General features: G+C 49.6%; 2 protein-coding genes across 3 annotated transcripts; one reads left to right on the top strand and one right to left on the bottom strand.

The window, feature by feature from the left end:
• The first annotated feature begins 282 nt into the window (after positions 1-282).
• On the top strand, positions 283-3,814 carry FABP3 (fatty acid binding protein 3, muscle and heart (mammary-derived growth inhibitor)). The gene is made up of 4 exons (XM_010576246.1): positions 283-465; positions 1,198-1,370; positions 3,450-3,551; positions 3,664-3,814. The coding sequence occupies exons 1-4, from the start codon at positions 393-395 to the stop codon at positions 3,715-3,717; spliced, it is 402 nt and encodes a 133-aa protein (XP_010574548.1). The 5' UTR covers positions 283-392; the 3' UTR covers positions 3,718-3,814.
• A 1,150-nt stretch (positions 3,815-4,964) lies between these two features.
• On the bottom strand, positions 4,965-21,132 carry ZCCHC17 (zinc finger, CCHC domain containing 17). 2 transcript variants are annotated; one of them, XM_010576244.1, is made up of 7 exons: positions 20,992-21,132; positions 20,514-20,571; positions 18,991-19,091; positions 17,201-17,292; positions 16,324-16,424; positions 14,883-15,031; positions 4,965-5,790 (listed from the first exon to the last, which is right to left on the bottom strand). In XM_010576244.1, exons 1-7 carry the CDS (start codon positions 21,031-21,033, stop codon positions 5,611-5,613), a joined length of 723 nt encoding a protein of 240 aa, XP_010574546.1. In that variant the 5' UTR covers positions 21,034-21,132; the 3' UTR covers positions 4,965-5,610. The 2 variants fall into 2 exon arrangements, with proteins under 2 accessions (XP_010574546.1, XP_010574547.1); XM_010576245.1 differs by lacking the exon at positions 14,883-15,031 and having other exon boundaries at positions 5,676-5,790.
• Positions 21,133-21,784: the final 652 nt, after the last annotated feature.

The raw sequence follows: 21,784 nt of genomic DNA, 5'->3' as shown, positions 1-21,784 counted from the left end.
GTTTCCCCACATCCCATGCCCTTTGACCACCCCGCACCACCAGTGCAGAGACCGTACACAACTCGTGACACAATTGACCCACTCTGGTCTCCCCATCTTTGACCCAACCCAACCTGACCCTCCGCGACCAGGGGATCTCGGCAGAGGTTGGTGGCCAGTGACAGATGACGGGCTGAGGTGGCCGCTGGCAGCGCTGCCGGGGAGTATTTCTGGAGTGCGGTTGTGCTCTTTCCAATCATGTGATGAGGACATTATTTAAGGCGGCTGCGAGGCCGGCAGGCAGCTGCGAGCTGGGCGGTGCAGTGCCACGCTCACAGCCAGCCGGACCCCCGGGACCCCCATACACGCGTGTGGCTCTGTGTGTGTGTCCCCCTCCCCTGCACCCCCTCGCCATGGTTGACGCCTTCCTGGGCACCTGGAAGCTGGTGGATACGGCCAATTTCGATGAGTACATGAAGGCGTTGGGTGAGTGGGGCGGTGTGCGGGGGGGGGGCTGGATTCACGACATCACCCCCTTTTTTTTCTACCACCTCCCCCACCCCCCAATTTGCCTGGCCGAGCCCCCTGCACACGGGGGTCTGGCTGGGGGTGGCTGCAGGCGGTGGGGGGGTCGCTGCTGCCTGGGCAGGGTGGTTTATGGGGGGCTCTGGGGCTTTATGCCTGGGGGCTTGGGCGGGGTAAGGGGGGTCTCATCCTTCCCTTGCCCCCCCACCCGGGGGACAGCCTTCGGCAGAGGGAGGGGATGCCCCCACCGGGGTGCAGGGAGCCGCCCAGGACCCTTTCAGCCTTCCCCCCGCCCCAGCCCCGGAGCTCCCCATCCCCCAGCCCCAGCCCCTGCCTTGCTTCTGGGCAGGGTTGGTCCCCACCCACGAGCGGTCCAGGCGGAGTGGGGGGTGACACCAGTGCCCCCCCACCCTGCCCAGCCCTGGAGCTGGTGGGTGCTGGTGCAGGATCCATCCCCAAGCAATGGAAGCGTTCCCAGCCCCCCCCCTCCCCGCTCCTGCCCTGGAGCCCCCCCAGGCGCAGTGGGCACACATAAAGCCCCCCAGGACCACAAGTGGTGAGCAGTTTTGGGGTTCACCCCCCACTGTCACAGGAAGGAAGAGCTCTGGGGTGATGCCAGTGGGGACCAGAGGCTGACAGCCGCATCCTGCCCCTCCACGCACCCTCAGCTCTCCCCCACCTTGCACCCCACAGGGGTGGGCTTCGCCACCCGGCAGGTGGCCAGCCTCACCAAACCCACCACCATCATCGAGGTGGCGGGCGACAAGATCACAGTGAAGACCCAAAGCACCTTCAAGAACACAGAGATCAGCTTCAAGCTGGGCGAGGAGTTTGACGAGACCACGGCGGACGACAGACACGTCAAGGTGAGCCCCCAGCCCCCGTCCCCATCGTGTCAGACCCCCAAAAAAGGGTCTGTGGGCTCTACTGAATCTGGCCATCAGCTCTTGGCTCTGGGGCTCCATCCTTTTTGCCTTTGGAAGGGTAAAACCACTTTGCCTGCTGGAGCTGGTGTTCAAGCCCAGTCTCACCCAGCCAAGGGCCCCCACCTCACCCCATTTTGCAGCGGGGTTTTCCCCCGGGGAGCAGCACGGGGCCCTGGAGCTGCCGGGAAGGTTGTGCAAGAGCCAGGCTTGCAAATGCCAGCTGCCCGCCCAGGGGCTTGCTCAAGAGGAGGCAAGGGGACGTGGTGGGGTGGCAGCAAGTGTTGTCCCCACTCCGGCAGGGGGGGAGAAGGGCACAAGACCTCTTTGTTGAGCCCTCTCTTGGCTTGGCCTACAAAGCAGGCAGCTCTGCAGGCAGGGATGGAGCAGCTGGGCAATCCTGCCTGGCCCATGCCTCCCTAGGGGCTGATGCCTCCCCAGGGGTCTCTGAGGAGGCCAACGCCTCCCGGGTCAGGCTGTTCCTCCCTGTAAAAGCAAGGAAAAAAAACACCTCAAGACAGGTCAGAGCTTCTTTCATGGCCTCTCCCATCCTGCACAGACATCTTCCCTTGCAGGACTGATCGAGCCCCTACTTTTTCCTAGTTTCCCAGCTGCTGTGGATGGAGCAGCGGGCAGCCCCGTGCCCCCCACCCAGCCCCGGGGGCACTTCAGGGAGGGGACCTTGGGGCTCATTGGACACAAAACCCCTTCCTGACCCCAATGCAGCAAGTGCAAGGGCTGGGCACAAAGTGAGGACAGGCTGAAAGGGGACAAGAGCGAGCAAGGCAGTAGTGCCGGGCAGATACAGGGCAGCACATCCCTGCCTGCAGCACTGCCGCCACTCTGACCTGCCGGAGCTGGTGGAAGCTATGTTCGAGACGTGTGACCTGCCGCGAGCTCCTGCCCGCAGCCCAGGGACGTGCCCTTCAGACGCCCCTCGGCCGGTGGCCAGAGGGCACGCGACAGGGCAGCGGGGGCCAGGACGGCTGGGGCTGAGCCATGGGGCTGCGCGGGATGGGGCAGGTGGGGTCTGCCACGCTGTGGGGTGCGCCGAGTGATGGGGCACCCAGGATGAGGGGGGTCCAGGGCTGTGGGGCACCCGAGCTGTGCAGGGAGCTGAGTTGTGGGGAGACCCAAGGTGTGTAGAGACCCTGGCTGTGGGGGACCCTGGCTGTGGGGGACCCAAGCTATTGGGGCACCTGAGCAGTGGGTACAACCCAGCTATGGGGAGACCTGAGCTCTGGGGCGGGGGGACCCCGAGCCATGGGGGGCACCCAAACCTTGTGGGGACCTGGGCTATGGGGAGCACCTGAAAGGCAGCACCCGGCTCTGGAGGAGCTGGGTGGGGGGCACGGGGCAGAAATGGGGTCGGGCAGCCGGTGCCGCTGCCTGTCCTGGCACAACCCCGCACCGTGCTGCCCCGCGGCTGCGCCCAGCCGGCTGTCACACTAACCTTGGCAAGGGCCAGGCTTCTGGGGCAGAGTCAACAGCAACGGCTGTGCAAACAGCGGCCCCGGCAAGCAGAGGCGTGTTTGCTGGATCAGCCCCTCCAAAAACCCTTGCCAGGCCCTCCGGTTCAAAGCACTGATACCTGCCCCACCTCTTTGATCCCTCCAGCACCGGAGGCAGTGAGCCACGCTTGGGAGTGGCCAGGATCAGGTCCCGGCAGCCCCAGAGCAGGATGTGGCCCTGGGCAGGGCTCCCTGTGCTGGCCCTGGGTCAGGGAGGGCAGGGTAACCGTGACGGTGCCCACAGCGGGGTTACCGGGGGGGCAGCCGAGGCCGTGACCCAGCCAGCAGACAGAGCAGGATGTGGCCTGTGCCGAACCGAGCTGACAAAGTCAGGAGGGATGCTGCCAGATGGGCATCCCAACGGTGGCACCCGCAACCTGTCCCTGAGCCCCACGGGGCTCCTGGGTGAGCACAAGGACACCCAGCATCGTCCCCTCCAAGGGACAAAGCCCCCAGGAGCCAAAAAACCCCAGGGAAGAGGGTAACAGCAGGTCTTGCTCTCTCCCTGCAGTCCAAGGTCACGCTGGATGGAGGCAAACTCGTCCACGTGCAGAAGTGGGATGGGAAGGAGACATCGCTGGTCCGGGAGCTGAAGGATGGGAAATTAATTCTGGTAAGGAAAGAGAGATGGTTTTAAATCGGAGGGGTTCAGCCTGGCACAGGGCAAGCCGGGAGCTGCACCGGCTCGGCACAACTAACCTCCCCACCACCGTTTCTGCCACCAGACTCTCACCATGGGCAACGTCGTCTCCACCCGCACCTACGAGAAGGCGACATAGACACCCTCCCCACCTCTCTCACCTGTCACCCGGTCCTGCATTCGCCCCCGTCCTTGCCCCGTGCCAGGCACGGTTTGCCATAGTCTTGGAGCCCACTGCACCCGCTGGGGCCGCCGGCTGCCCCGTCCCCATCACCTCGTGGGGCTGCTTGGGGCTTGGGTGGTGGTTTCATGGTTTGGGTTTTTTTTTAATAATGGGAAAATCCACATGGAAAAATAATAAAGGCCATCTTGTTACAGCTCTGTGATCAGTTTACTTGGAAAAAGGCTTTTCTAGCACATGCTCACCCACAGCATTGAACCACACCAGTCTCAGCCAGGCTACGGGGAAGAACACGGGGCTTAAATCCAGCCCAGACACCCTGGCAGCAATGGGGTTAAATGACCAGTGATCCCAGTAGCCAGTCTCAGCCAGTTCTTTGAGTTGTGGAAATCAGAGAGGTCCTTGTAGTTAGAAATGTGCTTTTCAGGGGGGAATATTAGTTTACTCCCACTGCAGCTCTGCCATCAATCATCCAGGATCCAGACACTCTCCATCCCAGCGAGAGCGACCTTTCCACCACCAGTGCAGGCAGGCACTCACTCTCTGCCAAAGCATCAGCTGATGGTGCACACCCAGCAGTGCCCGGGCCAGGAATCAAGGTCATGAGCACTTGTGTCTGGGTTTGGGAAGGAAACCGGTCCAAAAGGGGGGACTCAGCCATGGGGAACTGGGGTGAGGAGTGCTGAAAGGACAAAGCACAGGGAAAAGGGGCAGGCTGCCTCCACTGACCCCGAGTCCTCCTCCTGCTATGCTAAGAGGCAATCGCCAGCCCAACTCTCACTTCCCTGTAGACACCAGGAGCAACTCAGCTCCCCGTTTGACACATCTGCCCAGCAGGGACAAGCTGCTCCTGGCAGACTTCCTCTGCTGTCACCGCAGCCTGGAGCAACCACAGACCCAGTGCAGGACAGTTCAGCCCTCTGTCATCCCTTCCCCCCTGACCTTCAGCTCCAGTTACAAGATTTATGGTCCAGTTGCTCCTTACAAGAAGGCACCAGGCTTCTCGTAGGGGTCACGTCATCACACACCCCCTTCCCACCCTGGGGAAGCTCTGAAAGCAGCCAGGACTTTCAAAAAAACCCTTTAATGCAGGTCTCATCCCCTCCCACAAAGCTAGCCCTATTTTTTCACTGCCCAAGGTGAAGCATGGAACATAGAAAAGAAAAGACCCAGTACAAAGTACAACTGGAGATTGGAGAGATTTATTTTTCATCACTTTGCAAGGCGGCAAACACACCACAGTTAATGTTTACTTAAAATACCTCTACTCCCCCATTTGCTTCTTACTTTTTCACTCCCAATGTTTGCATATGAAATGAGTGAGGCTGGGGGAAGGTTTGCAGACCAAAGCCAAGCAGCTCCACACTGTTACCGGCTGGGAGGACATAGCCCCACACAGGTCCCAGCAACAACCACCTCTGTCCCTGAGCACGATGCCGGGACAGGGAAAGCACGGCTGCGCAGCTCCACCTTTTACAGGCAACTGGATGGGGGCTGATGTCATGCAGGCTCGGTGCAGCTGGCCACACTGTCCAGGGGAGCTGCCGAGCGCTGGCAGCTTACCCAGGGAAGCGATGAGGCTACAGGATGGGAGAGGTGCTGACGAAGGAGTGCAATTAGCCTATTTTGGCAGGAGTGCCTACTGGTGGGAGAAAAAGGCAGCTGGTGCCTAAAGTAACAGAGGACAACTTGTATCAAAGTCAACACCTGTAACACCGCACACTGAACATTACTTTTAGGAGAAGGAAACTCCTTGTCTCTGGAGCAAGGGGTGCGCTGATTCAGTTCTGCTCGCTCCTCATGGTGTGCACCAGGGACTCACAATGCCAGTACCCCTGCCTGCCTGCCTGCTCAATCCCGGGGCTGCTTCTTATGCTTCTTTTTCTTCTTCTTCTTCTGAGCCTTGCTGGGCTTCCCCGAATGCTTGGTCCTTTTGCTGGCTGGCTGAGCCCCATCACTGTCCGAGTCCGAGCTGTCCGAGTCTGACTCAGAGGACTGCTTATTCTTGTGCTTCTTTTTCTTCTTCTTCTCCTAGCAAATGAAGGAAAACAAATAAAAAGCCTTGCATATGGGAAAACTGTCACTTGTGCTTACCAGGGCAGCGAGACACTTTCTGTAATGAGTGCCTTGCAAGCTGTGACAGGGGCAAGCCTGTTCCTACACGGAAAGTGCACACAGCTTCTGCCCCAGTGAGTCAGGATTTAACCACCACTGTCAGTCCACAGCTGCACCAGGCAGAGTACAGCAGCTGTCAGAGCAGAGGCGGGACATCAAAATGTAAATCCAAGTCTGAAAACTGTTAGTAGAATCACAAGCATCCTTGCCATCCCTTCACACTCAGAGCTTACGCCATTATTTAAGGCTATTCTTTATTAATAAAAGTTGGCAGGATGAAGTCTTTTTGCCAACAAAATGGGTTTCTAAAATAACCAGCTGGACATGAGCACCATCTCTGCATCCCCACATCATCATCAGCCCACAGACTGCCAGGAAATGAGCACTGATGTGCTGAAGCACCCACGACAACACGCCCTTCTCCTTGCAGGAAAGCCCAAGCCCAAGAAATGCCAGTCAGAGTTTCTTGCAGCCCTCCCTGGAGGGGAGCAGGGATGAGGAAAGTGCCCTTTTGCAAGCAGCAACTCTTTGCACAATCTCCAAGCAGATTGCACACCCTCCTGCTCTTGCAGCTTCCCCCCCTCCCCGCCCCTGCACACAGGCAGAGTCCGGGGGCAGCACTGAGTCCCCCCAGCTGTATTTCTGCAAAGCCCTGAAGCAAAAACTACACAGAGCTCAAGATGCAGAATAAGAACAGCTGGTGCTGGAATAAAGCTCATCAGGAACTTTGAAATGGATCTAAACCCTCCATTTTGAGGCATGTGACTAACTACCAAGTAGAGATTACTCTGAGATCAATACCGCAGTATACCTTCCACTGGAATCGCATAAGGCAGAGCATCCCAAAACAGATAAAGACTATTTAATGATGCAGTACAGCAATTTGTATATATTTAATTAGAAAATGGTACTGGGGAGAGGATCTGATCCGCCTGCGCTGGCAGTGCACACAGCCCAGCTGCTAGCCCCGCTCTGCCCATTGCTTCATCCCCTTCCAGCAAGGAGCAGGAGGAGAAATGCTGACCGCAGCTCTCAGGAGCCAGACGTGACCTCTGAGAGCCAGGGAGCCTAACAGCTCAGTAAACCACTGCTCTTCAGCCAGAGCAGGCCAGCGTTGGAGGCAGGCTGGGCAGCCAGCGCCAACCCGAGTGGTCCGGGTGCCCAGAAAACAAATGGCTCAGAAAGTGTCAGCCAGCATGGTCAGCTTTTGTGCACAAATAAACAAGCATCCAGCTCTGATCCCAGCACGACTCACCTTTCTAATCCTCTGAATACCCGTAAAGTGATAACATAGACCAACTCTTGGAATAAGATGGAAGATTTTTTTTCAGGCATATTTTAGGAAGATGCTTTGAAAAAGAAATTATTGTCCTGCAAAAATGAGGCATTTTGTCTATCACCCCTTGGTTCTGGGAAGTAAAGGAAAGCAGCATGTAGGTAAGAGTGCCCATAAAATAAAGTAATTTTAGTATTTGGCACATGCTTAATATAAAGCACTTCCAGATTGCTAAGACCAGGAAGGGTTCCAGCTTTCCGTCCAAGCCCAGCAACACTGGCCTCCAAGGAGGATCCACTGATCTCATCCATGGTCCCATCAACATCAAAGAGAGACTTTCCTGTGAAAATGGCTATCGTGAATTTTCCTTCTATTCAAAGACATACAGAAGACGCAGCGAAAGAAGCAAAAGGTTTCACGAAGCAGAGATGGACCAGCAAGGCAACCCAAGCCCATGCGATTGCCTGTGATAGGCTTGGACAACACCAGTGAGGAATGCAACCCAGCAAGCAAAGCTTGCTGCTTTAACTAAGCCACATACCAGCTTTTTTGCTTAAAGCAAGCTGCACCTTCCTGGGTGATCCACATGTGCTCATTGCTCTGGAACTGGTGCACCCGTAAGACTGGGCACCATCTTCCCCAAACTTGCTGCAAACCAGCATCCTATTCTCTTCCATAATTTAACTATGCAGCCAGGTGCCAGTGATACAGATGCTACTGCTAGCTGCATTAGATGAGCTTTTAACCCCTAGCATAGCCCAACTCCTTTCCCCCTGCACATACTTTATCTTTACTGGATGCACCTCCTGTAGACTGGTGTCATCCTGGGTTTGTAAAAACATGCCCTGCAGCTGAGACGCCACAGCAGCATTGCAGCTGGGGTCAAAGGGAGCTCTTGAAGCAGAGCATTAGCAAGGAGCCATGGCACTGCCTCCCATGCTGACCACCACCTCCGAAGGGCTGAGCTCTCTGTTAGCAGTGGTAATGAGTCTGCTGAGCCTGCACGAATGAGTGGGAGAAGCCCAGGGCATTCACTTCAAGGCATCACTAGACCAGGAAAAGGAGTGTCAGTAAGCCAGACAAAAAAAAAAAGCTATGTTTCCCCCCCCCCCCGTCTCTACTTGAAAGAGGTTGAATGATGGCTTGTTCAGAGCACGGCTGTGCGCAGGCTTTGGGGAGCAGCACAATGGGAGACAGACAGCGGTCAAGTGACAGTCCCAAACATAACACACAAACATGTTTGACATTCCACTACACAAGGGAGTGTAATGGGAGCCCTCAAGCCAACAGCTCTGCTTATTTTCTCTGCCAAGAGTGTCCCCAATGACCTCAAGGCCACCCTTGGGCTTGCAGAGTTTTCCTGGGAGAGGTTTGCTGTAAGTCACCCCTGCCTTGGCAGGACTCTTAGTGCCATGCACTCATTTCATGAGGAAGCAGAAAGAAGCAGCAAGGCCAAGGGCACGGTTAAGCCAGTCACAGGACTACAAGCAGGACAAGTCCTTGGGGAGGCCACCCTCCTTGGCCAGCTGCTGCAGACATCCACAGCCACCCTAGAAGCTAAGCCAAGGGAAAGAAAATGAACACATGATTAGATGAAGGGAACAGTGGCAATCAGCCACAGATACACGAGATACCTGTACAAAATCAGAATGATTGGGGTGGGCAAGTATTTCCACCTGCTCTAACACAACCAGGCACAGCACAGGGCTGGCCATGGCGGCTAAAGGTCTGAACCCAGCGCTGACACCGGTTTTGCAGATCCAGCATGAGATACTCCCTCCTCCCTCAGATGCCCGCAGGTGCTGCCTTAAGCCTGTTACACACCCACCCCACCCAGGGAAAAAGAACAACCCTGGCTGGAAATGGATTGGAAGCATTCACGTAAAGAAAACTCGCTTCAGAGAAGGAAGCCCACAACACAACAGCATGTGCATATTCACCAAGAGGACTCCAAGCTAAGAGACCAGCACTCATCAGTTCAAAACAAAAGCCAGAAGAAGCTGCTAAGAACAGCATGAAAAAATGAGGCAAAGGGTGCGGGGGAAATCCCCTGCAGTAACTGACTTCTACATCCCGACTCTGCATCATCTGCTGTAGGCTTGGAGGTGCTCAGGTAGCTCACCAAGGCAGGCGAGCACATTAAAGCCAAGCCCATGCTGTATGTAGGTATGCATTAACAGCGAAGGCACAGGGCTCCTGGTAGCCCTCCACTGCCACCCACAATCCTCCCCTGAAGTGCAAATGGTCTTAAAATTGCTTGGGGAAAAAGAAGTGTCCCAATGCGGAGAGCACAGAGAAGGCTAGGTTCTCCCCCCTCCTCCCCACAAGACATTTCTTCCATTAGCTTCAGCCACTTCCAGTCAAGTGCAGTTTCCATATGAAGGTTAATATACTGGCTTACAGGAAGACACGCCTAGTCTGTCTACACTTCATTTAAAAACAACATACTCTCCCGTAAGAGTGGGGACACAAAAGGCCCAGCTAAAGACATCAATTTAGTACGGATCATGTGCCGTAGCACCAGATACAGGCTATCAATTAGGGACAACAAAGGAAGGAAGCTAGTAGCTTTTTCAATGTGAAACAGAAATCTTCTAGGGAAGTGGAAGAGCAAAGAGGACACATTGCTTGGAGCTAACACCAAGCAAAGAGTCCTCTGAGACTCCAGGGAAGAGAACAAAGCACTGAGTTCACTCCACACCTAGCACACTCTTGGCAGGTATCAGTTTTTTGTAGCTCCACAACAGCACTATGATCATTGATGTCACCCAAAATTTGAGTGTCTACATTTTTCTGTGGGACAATACCAAAGTCCCTACAAAGTCCCCTACCCACAGACAAAGAGCAGAAGCAAATTGTAACAGTCTTTAGAAGAGGCGGACGGTGAAGAGTTAAATGTTCTAGAGAAAGGGGTGCACCAAGGAGAATTTTCTCAAGCTTTTCCAGCCTGTGCACATGGTGAGAAAGTTTGACAAGACCTTAACAACTAACAGAGTATCATTCCAGAGCTTGGGAAACTTTCTCAGCATGTGAAGGCTGAAGACAGAACAGGATGTCACACACGTTCCTTCAGGATTACAGGGGAAATAAGAGTACACACGTGGACATTGTGCTGGCTGAAAAAAACCCAACCCCTCAGTCTCCCCTTTCTGGAGCTTCTAACAGCCAAACTGCTCACACTAACACAGAAAAAGTACTTTCAGTGCAGTAATGCAAGCACCACAGCATATAAGCACAAGCTGGACTGCAAACACTGCAGGGAGCAAGCCGGCAACAGAAAAGCTTAACGTTTTCTGTAGCAGGAGATAGTGCTGCTGTGAAATCATTCTGCATGAGCAGCACCCTTCTATTACACCACAGATTTCTTTAAACTCCAGTGTCCCAGTACTGGGAGACAAGCACTCTGCTGGTTACTAGTCAACTCACCATTGCACAAAGAGGAGCATTTCTCTAGGTTACCTATGGAGAGGGCAGTGCCAAAGCAAAGGCCGGGTTTCTGCCTCCAGCAACAGCAGCAAAGCCCTACCACACCCTGAGCTGCAAACCTGTCTCCAAAACCGATGGCTGCTGATGGATGAAACTCAACTCAGCTCTCAGGCACACCCAGGCACTCCCCCAGAACTGCAAACACTGCATTTGTGTAAACATTTTGAGTGGATTTTGCCCAAGCAGACTCCCGGTGTAAAGATGCAGAGAGGGCCAACAAGTGCAAAGACCTGCACGTTACGGTTCCTTGCATGTCCTGTCCAATTTATGTAAAGATTACAATTCTACCAAAACAGAACAAACTTGCCTCAATATCTTTCCTCTACAAAACCCTCCTTGGGAGCTGGCATGCAGAAGAGCAACAGGCTGGACTAGAGCCTGATAGCGCTGGTTTTCCTACTGCTCTAGTTATTTTTAAATAGCTGGCACTAAGGGGGGACAACATTAGCACACTAGGCTCTCTCCTGTCTTTTGTAAGTTGCCTCAGGCCATGCTTTAAGAATGTTACAGCAATTCATTCTTTCTGAAGGTATTTGATTTTGAGATAAGAGGGGAGTGTTCAGAATTCTCCAAGAAGTATAAATATTTTTCACCAGGCCTTTTTGTGGAGTTATGGTCTCATTCAGAGACTTTATGTCTGTCCTTGTGAAAAATTAGAATGGATTTCCAGATACATGCCTTCCTGCATCACCAGAGAGGTGTCAGTAATCTTTCTAGGTTTTTTTTTTTTATTCTTCAAGAGAAAAAGAAAAAAAAAAAGAAAAAAGCAAAATTCCACCACTCAGTTTAATTCCAAACAAGATTAATTACATAACTCTAAAGGTATTATTGTATGCCTTGTTTGAGGACCAGACAGAATTAATGTGATGAGAAGAATCCAGTCTATGGCCATTAAATAAATACAGAAAAGTTCAGAATAGCACAGAGAAGGACAGTGAGAGAACAGCATAGTGTGTGAAGAGCTGTGCCCCAAGCTAATGCCATGTAAGAACTAGTAGAACAAGTACCAGCTACAGGTGAGAATGGACTAAGGCTTGATGAACTACAGGTCACTGAACAGGTAACAATTAAGAAGGTGTGGTTTTTATATGAGGAGACAACATCTGCAAGCAGATTGCCTGGACATCTTTTACACATGGGAGAAAGAACAGCAAAGTCTGCCTACAAGCCATCACAGGTCACATTCACTATGCAATTCCAAGGACCATTACAAAACCACCCCAGGGATAAGTTAGTCCATGTGTCTGAGGAGACAATGGGAAGCTTTTGTAAAATTTAAATTAAAGGGGTTACTCCTGCTGTCCAACCTGCAGATCTTCTTGTGAAAGACAGAGAAGAAAGCAGCAGCAGAAGGGTTCATTTCTTCTCAGCACGCCTCCCTCCCACGCAAGCACAGCACAGGCACGCTGCTGCGTTCCCATAGGAGCTCCTTCACCCTGTGACCCAAAGAGTAAAAGTGAAAGGGACACAGACACATGCCTGCACAGCTGTCAGCGACTCCTCAGATGCTCCCCGGTACTTCCGCACAGCACTGCGACAGCAGCATCTCCGCTTCTCCCTCAAGTCACTTATTTTCTCAGGGATTACACGATGCAGGAGAGTGCTCTCATGAAGGATACTAACAGGGTGATCTGTCACTAGAAAGACTTGTGCCCATAGTCACAGCAGAAACCTATGCCAGTGCAGAGACCTGAAGCCTACAGCTGTCTCTTAATCCTGTAAATGCTGTGGGGCTCAGGCAGGAGAAAAGTGAGGAACTGAGGAACCATTGGGAAGGCAAGCCAAGAAAAAAAGGGGTGAGGACCCCAGAGTATCTCGGTAAGGAGAGTAATCTCTGGGGAGAGAAAAGAGCACCCAGAAACTGCAAGGAAGCACCAGATCAAGGAGACAGAAAATGTTGATCATGAACAACCAAAAAGGTTAATACTATTGCTATGACACTAAACAGATGCTTGGTTATAGCAGTTCTCTGTCTATTCATTTAAAAACATAAACTCTACATTTATATTACAAGCATGGGATGGGATGGGGTCAGCAAGGCAATTGCTACTAGGTAGATTGAGCTATTTCTACTTTGTGTAAATCCCCCTGGGGCTTCAGGCAAGCAAGGAAGCATATGGTGGCTCCCAGACAAGATCACAGCAGGCACTCGAGACAACAAGGGAGCTATTCATTTCAAGGATCCCACATCCTGCCTCCAAAAAGCTCAAAGCTTTATTTTCCAGCACTGGAAAACATCTGAAAACTTTTGATCTCCTCCTTGAGAAGGGAGGAAGATCAAAGCAACAAGCAAGATTTAAAGGAAGGCTGTTAATCCACAGACCCCCCCCAAATATTAGTAACAAATTCAGGACAGTCACCCACATCTCCTGTAGTCTCAGCAGGGCAAGACTCCACAGGGAATTCCCACCCTGGTGGATGAACACTGATATGATAATGAGTTATTTGCACACCTCAGTGTAATTTTTCCCCCCTGCAGCATTTAAGTAACAGTTACACAAGCCTTTACCAAACAAACCATCACCACTGCTAGAGGGAAGAGAACCCAAGGCAGGAGAATACCCAGCCCTGCTAAGGTATTACCAACAGCCTGCTCACACACTGCTCCATGGCAAGAGGGAAGCCCAACGTCTGGAGTCCAGAAAGGTCAGAGTCGCAGTTAGCCTGCGATCTGAGAGACAACTCTGTTCAATCGTGTGCTTCCAAGATCAGAGTAGAAAGAAGACCACGTGTATTTTCTATCGCAGCGTAATGACGCTCTGCAGACATTCTTGAATAAGAGCCTACGTAGTGGGAAAACAAAGCACATCTTGGGATGGAACCAGGCAACAGGACCTACAGTGAAGACAGATCCCATTCCTGCTACTGGATCAGCTATCCAGAGCACTACAGAGCAAACAAGAACTGCAAATTAGGCATCAAATTAATGCTAACTTCATTTTGTACTGACTGTAGGGCAGAAACAGGTATGCCACAGGGCAGTGGCTGACACAAGGAAAGTCACTACACACCTGGCTCTTCTACTCCAGTGTAGTCAACACCTACAATCCCACAAACAGCCCCAGCTACTCCTCTCTCAAAGAGTGTACCGTTAAGAGTGCCAGAAACCACAATACCAGTGAAAAACATGACTGGAAGCAAGACTTCAGCTACCAGCATCAGTGACTCTGGACTGATCTGAGTGTTGTCATCAAAACAGACTCCTCTGTTGCCTGTTGCCAGCATCTGCAGTCTCTCCTACTAGCACCAGTACTGGTTTAACTCCACAGTGAGCCTGGAAGAACTAAGCCCTCAGAAGTCAGTTCTCGCTATGCAATTGCTAACACCATCTTTGTCCCTCTCTTGTAAAAATGAAATCCACCACCTTTCCTGCCTGTTGCTCCTGTTGAGGGATACAGACAGGCCACAGGGCTGGAAAGAGAAAGAAAAAAAGAAGAAAAAAGAAAAAAGGGGGCTTTGGAAGTGTCATTAGAAGTTGGACTCCAGTTGTGAAGGGGCTGATATAACAGTTTATGTACTGAAGTCTGGAACTGGAATACTCATTGCTGTATAAAGAGACCAACCAATGAACACTCCTGTTTTGGATTCACGTCTCCGCTGCATTTTATGCCAGCATGCTCTGAAGCCAGAGTTCAAACACTGGACATAAAAGGTCTCTTATTTCTTGACATTTTTCACATAGACAAAAATTGCTTTAGAGCCTGGAAATGGAGTATGCCCCCTGTGCAAATACAACCAGCAATTTTCCCCTGGCATGTGCAGATAAGCCCAGTCCACATCGCACTGGCTGGGTCAGGATACCTGCTGTAGCAAGGCAGCAGGGCATTTAGTTCAGATTAAAGAAAGGTGTTAGGGCGAGAGCAGTGAGAAGGGAGGAGAAACAAGGTTATTGGCAAGAATCAGAAATTAAGGAAACTGAAGCAATTTCTATAGAGCCTCACAAAGACCAAGGAAAAAAAAAAATCCTTTTCTCACTGTAAGAAATCTCTTTGGAAGACTGTGCATTATATAGCACAAAACCATCTTAAAGACAGTTTAACAAGAATAAAGGGAAAAAGCGTAAGAATTACTAAAAAGTCTGCAGAGAAGATTCCTGTTTTGCTATAGAACATGCACAAAACTCAGCCACTTTCTCAGCCCAGAACTGGCTACTCATAACCATGTTGCCATAGTAAATCACAGGTATAACTATACAGAACAAATTATCTGGTTCACTTTTCCAGGTCAGCAGTAGGGCGCTTCATACCTTTTTCCTTTTTTTTGGAGGCTCATCAACCATGCTGGTCTTTTTATCTCTTTCATATCCTGCTGCTGCCACCTCCTCTTCCTCCTCTTCTGGAATGAGGCTATATTTGGTACCTCCAGGCTGCATGAAACACTCCTTGGCAAAATGACCTGTAAAATAATGTTTGAAGGAGCAGCGCCCCGCCCCCCCCCTTTTTTTTTAAACAACTGCATTTCAGACACCTGAAGTGCTGCCAATTATCTTTCTATCATTAATCACAATAAGAGAATCTACGCTGTACATTTTTTTGTCCTAGCATTTAAGATAGTTTAACGTGCCCCAATTAAACAAGCTGGGGAGCAAATGCAACACAGGTCATTCTGGGAAGAGTAGTCAGGCAAAAACTAAGACACTTTTGTCTGAATAGGGCAATTGGCAGAAACGTGTCTGTGCAAGGGCTTAAAGAGCATGGAAAAGTGTATGGGAAAGGGAGTAAGCTGGCATGACAGGCACCTGGTAAATGAGACCAAAGCCACAAATATAGAGGAAATCAGCTCATTCTGGTTCTACCCTTTCTACTGGGGAGACATCATGGTTGACCCACTAAGAGTTGTAGTGGAAACTGCAGATAGATAATATCTACCTGCCTGTTATGAGTAGACATCATCATTAAAAAGCAGACTGAAATTACACAGTATCCAGTTTAAAGTTTTGGGGGTTCTTTAAAATAACATTTTAAAGATAGTTGTCTACCGCTACAAAGAACCATATTCATTATTAACCTTCTGCAGAATAGCATTAACTCCAGCTTAACTATTTATTCTATGGCTAAATAACCTAAGACAAGTAGGATACAGCAAAAACTCCATGTACAAAAGACTACTTTATGCCTCAGCCACTTGCAAAAAGCTACTGAAAAGCCATCACATAAGCCAACTTCCTATTGCTGAACCAGGCAAAACACAAAAATTTCACCAGGTTAAAAAAAACCAAATGCTTGTTTTCAGCTCTAAGACACTGCTCACAAGCTAACACTGTGTTCCCAACAACTGATCAGTAATTTCCACTGATTGTTCTTCAGAATTAAATGATCTGGTGAAGGCATATGTTTATTTTTTAAAACACAAAACTGAAACAGGACCTCAGCTATAAGACACATTAACACAAATACTGCAAGAAGGGTACCTGTACTCTACCTGCACTCAGTAGGAAGGTTCTTTACAGGAAGCTCAAAGGGACACGATTTTAAGAAACAAACCTTTATAAAAGGAGTTCAGCTAAGTCTTTCCTTTTTGTAACAAGTGATTGAAAACGTAGTTCTCCTCTAGAAGAGACACCTGGAAGCAAATCCAGTCCTTATACACAACTGTGAGACAGATGTTGATACAATCCTATCTACAAGTCACCACCTGGTTAGAACAAGGCTACATCAAAAGTACAAGACAGCCCTGCATAAACATACCTTTGCAACCACATTTCTTGCACACAGTGTTCAAGACAGCTTCAAGCGTGATCTTCTGACTCGTGTAGTCTCTGAACGTGCGTTTTTTCCTCTCGTCCTGACTGGAAAGAGAAGGACAGTTCCATTTTCCCCTCTTCCACTCTCATCCACTTTCATCTTTAACCCTGTGTATTTATATGGACACAACCTAAACAGAAGTTTTTCTCAAATGTTGCTCTAAAAGAGCCACTTAATCAGCTAAACCAAAGAACAGAGCTGACCAACTGCTCATTAGAATAAACCACATTGTTAACAGCATATTTTACCTGTCATCTTCTAATTTTGAGACTAACTGAGCACACTCTGCACAAAGCAGACAAATGCAGGGAGCTGCAGTTACATCCTTTATACTAACATCTGTATTTTCTGTGTGAACACACACATAAATATACTTGCCCAGTATGAAAATAAAGCAATTTTATTTGACCTGCAAAAGATGTTGCAAAAAAAGGTAGACAAAGAATCTCTGAAACATCCAAGCAGTTAAGACTTGATTTCATGGTATGTGAAAATGAGACAAATCCCCAGCTGGAATGATCAGTCCTTCCAGTACAAGCACACTGCCATCACAACACAGGAATGAAAATCCTGCCGTGGTGTGAAAGGCTGGAGCTCCCTGCAGCCTCCTCCAGCTCCTGCCTGCCTCTAGGCTGCATAACCAAGGGAATGCCTTCAGTCAATCCTCCAGCCAGTGCATCGCTGGGAGGCTCAGGGAGAGCCAGCCTCGCCCTCCAAAGGATGGGAGAATAAGTATGGCAGGAAAGCCAGGAATGCAAGGCAGGGAAAAGCAGGCAGTAGCAACCTGATCTGTTATATTCTGGTCAGTAGATTTACCTACTCAAGGGAAATATTGTTTGGATCGAGGTCTTTTCCTGTGCCTTGGTTAACAACCTTCATGGAGAGGGAAAGCTTCAGTTTGTCATCTTTCATCTGAAAGAGGAAGAGATGGAACGAGACAAAGAAATGACAATGATGTTAATTAATACACTGTGTCTGGAGGCCTATAGAGAAGGAAGAAAACTGTTGGTTAGCAAAGAGCAGCACTGCAAAGGATACTACGTGAAAGTGCTTTTGTTCTATTATTTTGTAGCTGCATTTAGAGTACTCTAGCTAATAAAATAGCTTCTGTTAAGCAGCTATCTCAGTAGTATGACAAGCTCAAACTATAGGTCTGCTCGGATTAACATTCTGCTTTCAGTATGACCAAAGCCAAGAGCTGTAGAAGAAAGTGCATGTTTGGAAGCTTTGCTACAATTCTCAAATCATCCACCCTCGAAACAGTTCCCTCTGGACCAGTACTTTAGCCAACTTGCATCCTGAAAAATAAAACTTTATATCCATTTCCCTATTTTGATCCTCTTATGAGACTAAAAATGTTTTAAGTATCTCTGTTAGGGGCTTATTCTTTTCTGAATCCTAGTAAGTCCTTGATTGCCACATTACTTTAGAAGCAAGAGCAAAAGTTGTATATTTGGGGGTTTTGGGGTTTTTTTAAGCCTTTCTTGCAACTGTCTGCATTTTCACCAATGCTGCTATTGAAGGTACTTCTGTTTTGTCTGTTTATGACACCCATGCAGCTATTTGCAGGCAATCCAACAATGAACTCTTCTGCTGTCCACCTCTCCAACATGCTTCTGCCCCTTGCCTCTACAGCAAGGAAGCCAGAAGCCCAACAGCTGTGCTCCAGATAAAGAAAACAGTGGCTTAATAGAAACTTACACAAACAAAATAAAAGTTAAAAAAGCACACCACAGATGGCTTAAAAAAAAAAAAAAAATCTGTGAAAATCTGTGAAGTCTTTCATATAGTTTTTCTATATTGTGTAAATAAGACCAAGTTTCTCAACCCATTTCCCTTATCCCACACAAAATTAAGTCCTTGTTTTGTACATCAACCTGATTATCTTCTTCCAATAAAAAAAAAAAGCAAAGCATTTATGGCCAAATCCTGTGCAACTTTGAACTGAATGCTTCCACCTTGATCCCAACAAAATACCGTCAGCTTGCTTTGTTTCCATGGCTCACCAAAGCACAAGTCTTTAGTTTTTGTTCCATGTAATCTTTAAATACAGATGATATACCCATTGTCACATCTTCTGCAGGAGAAAAAGGAACATAGATTGGGGGGGGGGGGTGTGGCGGGAATGTAAAATGTTCTTACTTCAAAACAAACAAACAAAAAGTCTGGGCATAAATCACTGACAGTGGTACTTCCTTGAAAACAAATGAACAAAAATCCCTAAGAACACTCCCTCCTGCCTCTCAAACTGGGTTTATATCAGCTCTTATCTTGGGATCCTTTCAAATTGCTCATTTAGCCACCAAATCACACAGTTAAGGTGATAAAAGCTGCGAAGGGGTGCGCAGGGGAAGAAAGGGAAGCGTTTTGTTACTTTTAAGCCAAAAGCTTTTATAAAGTCCCTTTTTCTGACCTGCATTGTTGCAAGTCACAGAAGCGATGTGCCCAAAGCCACATCTAGAGGTAAAGAGAATTCACCCATCTGTAAAATAGAGCCTGCCAAACCCCAACAAAGCAACAGGAACACACAGCCTCTGTGAACAGAAGTTCTCAGTGTTTTCGCAGTATATTTTATCACCGCAGCATTAAAGAAACAAAAATTAACATTACCTCTTTTCCGATAAGCTTCACCCATACTTTGTCTCCAACATCTACTATCTCTGAAGGTTTATCCACACGGCAGGAGGACATGTGAGTCTTATGGACAAGGCCTGGTCATGGTTTTGGAAGAGAAGAAAGGGAAAAAATAAAGACAAGTCTCCACTTCTCAGTTTTGCCCTCTAGAACAGCAGTCTCCAAAGTGTGATGGAGGTGAGACAATCCTTTGGGGTGTGGGAAGAAAAAATTTTTTAACCAGTAACAAATAAAATAAAAAAAATTAACAGCACTTATTTCATCTTTAGCTCATCCTGTTTTGACTTCTATTTTGGAGTATGTTTTCTAATGTACATAACATTAGTACAGTAGTACACGTGTATAATTTATTAATAAATCTTGGGGGTGTGTGCTCAAAAAATTAACCGCCGATAGGGTTAACTGAGGGTGCACAATCAAAAACATTTGGAGACCACTGCTCTGGGAGACAGGGCACATATTCAGCGGTTCCCCTAAGCAAAACTAACCATTTCTTTCCTCCGGTACATTATGCAGGTGAGAATCAACTAGTTGCATCAATCAAACACGTAAAAAGTCACCAAGATCTGCTCCAAATTAACTCAGAAAAGCAGGACCCCAAAGCAGTGTCTTCATACTCAACGTATCAGGCACCCATATGGAAAACTGTAGCAGGCACTAACACCTCTCCCATCTTGCCTGTCCTCTGAGGCCACCCCAAGCACCGGAGAATAAAGAGCCCATTTCACACATCAGCAACACAACACTTTGCTGGCAAAGTCAAAAGCATGAAACACCATGGCTGCCCCAATCTCCTGCGCTTGCAAGGTCACACAGGCCCAAAACTGTATTTTTAATTTGCATGAATGACATGTGGGCTACAGAGGGGACAAGGGATACAAGAAAGGATAAATCTGGAAACACACCTCGCTGTTCAAGATCACGTTTCAGGGCCTGTTTGTGTCTCAAAGCGACTTCCCTCCAGCAGCCACGCTTCTGTCCAAAAACTTTTATTAGAACTAGCACTACAGCGACTGGACAATTCAAGAGGGGAGTGGAGGCAGCATTGTTTGTGGACCTACCAGCATTTGACAGAACATCCACCGTAAGCTGCTGCTTTAGTAAAATGAGTTTGTTTGACTTTGCAGGTTTCCCACAAACATAAACAGAGCTTTAAGTCAGCTTTTCTGGTTTATTTTTTTATTTCAGCTTAATTTATATTGGCCATAAAAGAAGTTGGACAAATTATCTAACTGTAGAAAGTTTCTATAATCTGTCCAACACCTTAAAATGATTCTGTAAAACATCTGGAAGCTAGCAAAAAGCTCCCTGAGTCTTTTTGGTATTCATGCAAACATATCGGAAGTACTTTCCAAGAACCTCAATTTCTTCCTAATTTAGGAAAAAAACCTTTTCTGAGCTTTTTCTAAAAGGTGGCAAGACTTTAATTCCAAGGACGACTGCTTGGCTCAAACACACCAACATGAAACCATGTCTGAGCAAAAATAGGAGAAACAAACCTTGTTTCCTGCAGCCTGGGATTTTTATAAATGCCCCATATTCTGTCACTGTAGCAACCTGTGAAGAAACCAACACAACAACTAAAGGAAAACCCTTCACAAGACACCCATTTTCAAACCACAGCTTAGAATACGCACAAAAAGCCTACACGGTTCTCCTGCTTTCCTTCAGTTTTAGCTTTCAGGGCAGGTTAGGCACAGCACTGCTTAATAACTCTGGAGTAGATGTGGTCAGCCAACCACTCCTACGTTATTCAGGTAAACATCTTGTACGTATATGCATGAAAATCTATATGTACGTACATAAACACACAGACACATATACAGAGCCGCGTATATACGTGCTACAGAACCGTCAGTTGCCCAAACTGCCGCTGAACTAAACGGTGACTGAAACAACAAAATAAGGAGACAAAGAAGCACGCCACAGGCGGTAACATCTCGCAGGGTGACGGCCGCCAGCAGCAGCCCCACACACCTCTCCCTGGAAGATGGCGTAGAGCTCGGGCAGCGCCTCCATCACCGCAGGCCTCGCAGGGTCCAGGCGAGAGACACTCCAACGGCCCCACCGGCTGAATTCACCCCAGGCTACCGCATATTCACCGCCCCAGTTCAGAGAGATGCCTTGAAAATAAGTATTTAATTAATGCACGAAAGCTCCTGCGGCCAGACCTATTAGCAGGCAACAGTCATTATTCCACCTTGACTTGGGCTACAGCCCGGCACCGACCCCAGCGCGCCACGACAGTCTCTGCCCTCACACCGCGGGGGTTCAGCGGCTCACACCGGCTCGGGGGGGACCGAGGCTGCGGGGGGGGAGCGGCTGGGCTGGGCGCGAACCGGAGGCCGCGGGCCCGGCCCGGACAGGCGGGGTGAGGCGGGACGGGCCCTGCCCGGCGGCCGGGCAGAAGCCGGAGCCCGTCAGCACCCGGCGCAGCACCACTCAACCACCGCCATCACTCGGCCCCTGCGGCCGCCGCCATTTTGCTCCCTCCACACCCCCACCCTCACCTCAGGGCACCTCTCCACTCCGCCAATCGTCGCGCGCAATGATGGCGGGTGGCAGCCTCTAGCCAATCAGCGTTACTCGTGTTGCTGGCACCCTCCCTCCGGCTCCATCAGCCAATCCGCGCGGGGAGCGGCCGCCACCACCCGGCGCCTCTCTTCCGTCATCCGCGCGCCGGAAGTAAGCTGGAGGGGTGGGCGGGCCGTCCGGCCGCGCTCCGCCAGTCGGCGAGGCAGGAAGCGGCGCGGCCGACCAATGGGGGGGC

This window comes from Haliaeetus leucocephalus, unplaced genomic scaffold (genome assembly GCF_000737465.1).
Source record: "Haliaeetus leucocephalus isolate CR32 unplaced genomic scaffold, Haliaeetus_leucocephalus-4.0 Scaffold517, whole genome shotgun sequence".
In the NCBI taxonomy this organism is placed as follows: domain Eukaryota; kingdom Metazoa; phylum Chordata; class Aves; order Accipitriformes; family Accipitridae; genus Haliaeetus; species Haliaeetus leucocephalus.
Note: the sequence above shows the minus strand (reverse complement) of the source record. Positions and strands in the feature narration are given on the sequence as shown.

What these genes read in the sequence shown, in the direction of transcription:
- FABP3 (XM_010576246.1), top strand. Translation starts at nt 393, where the DNA reads ATGGTTGACGCCTTCCTGGGCACCTGGAAGCTGGTGGATACGGCCAAT. An exon ending in TGAGTACATGAAGGCGTTGG is followed by an intron (nt 466 to 1,197) that starts GTGAGTGGGGCG and finishes TGCACCCCACAG; the next exon opens with GGGTGGGCTTCGCCACCCGG. An exon ending in CGGACGACAGACACGTCAAG is followed by an intron (nt 1,371 to 3,449) that starts GTGAGCCCCCAG and finishes CTCTCCCTGCAG; the next exon opens with TCCAAGGTCACGCTGGATGG.
- ZCCHC17 (XM_010576244.1), bottom strand. Translation starts at nt 21,033, where the DNA reads ATGGAGGCGCTGCCCGAGCTCTACGCCATCTTCCAGGGAGAG. An exon ending in TGAAGCTTATCGGAAAAGAG is followed by an intron (nt 17,293 to 18,990) that starts GTAATGTTAATT and finishes TTCCTCTTTCAG; the next exon opens with ATGAAAGATGACAAACTGAA. An exon ending in CAAGAAATGTGGTTGCAAAG is followed by an intron (nt 15,032 to 16,323) that starts GTATGTTTATGC and finishes ATTATTTTACAG; the next exon opens with GTCATTTTGCCAAGGAGTGT.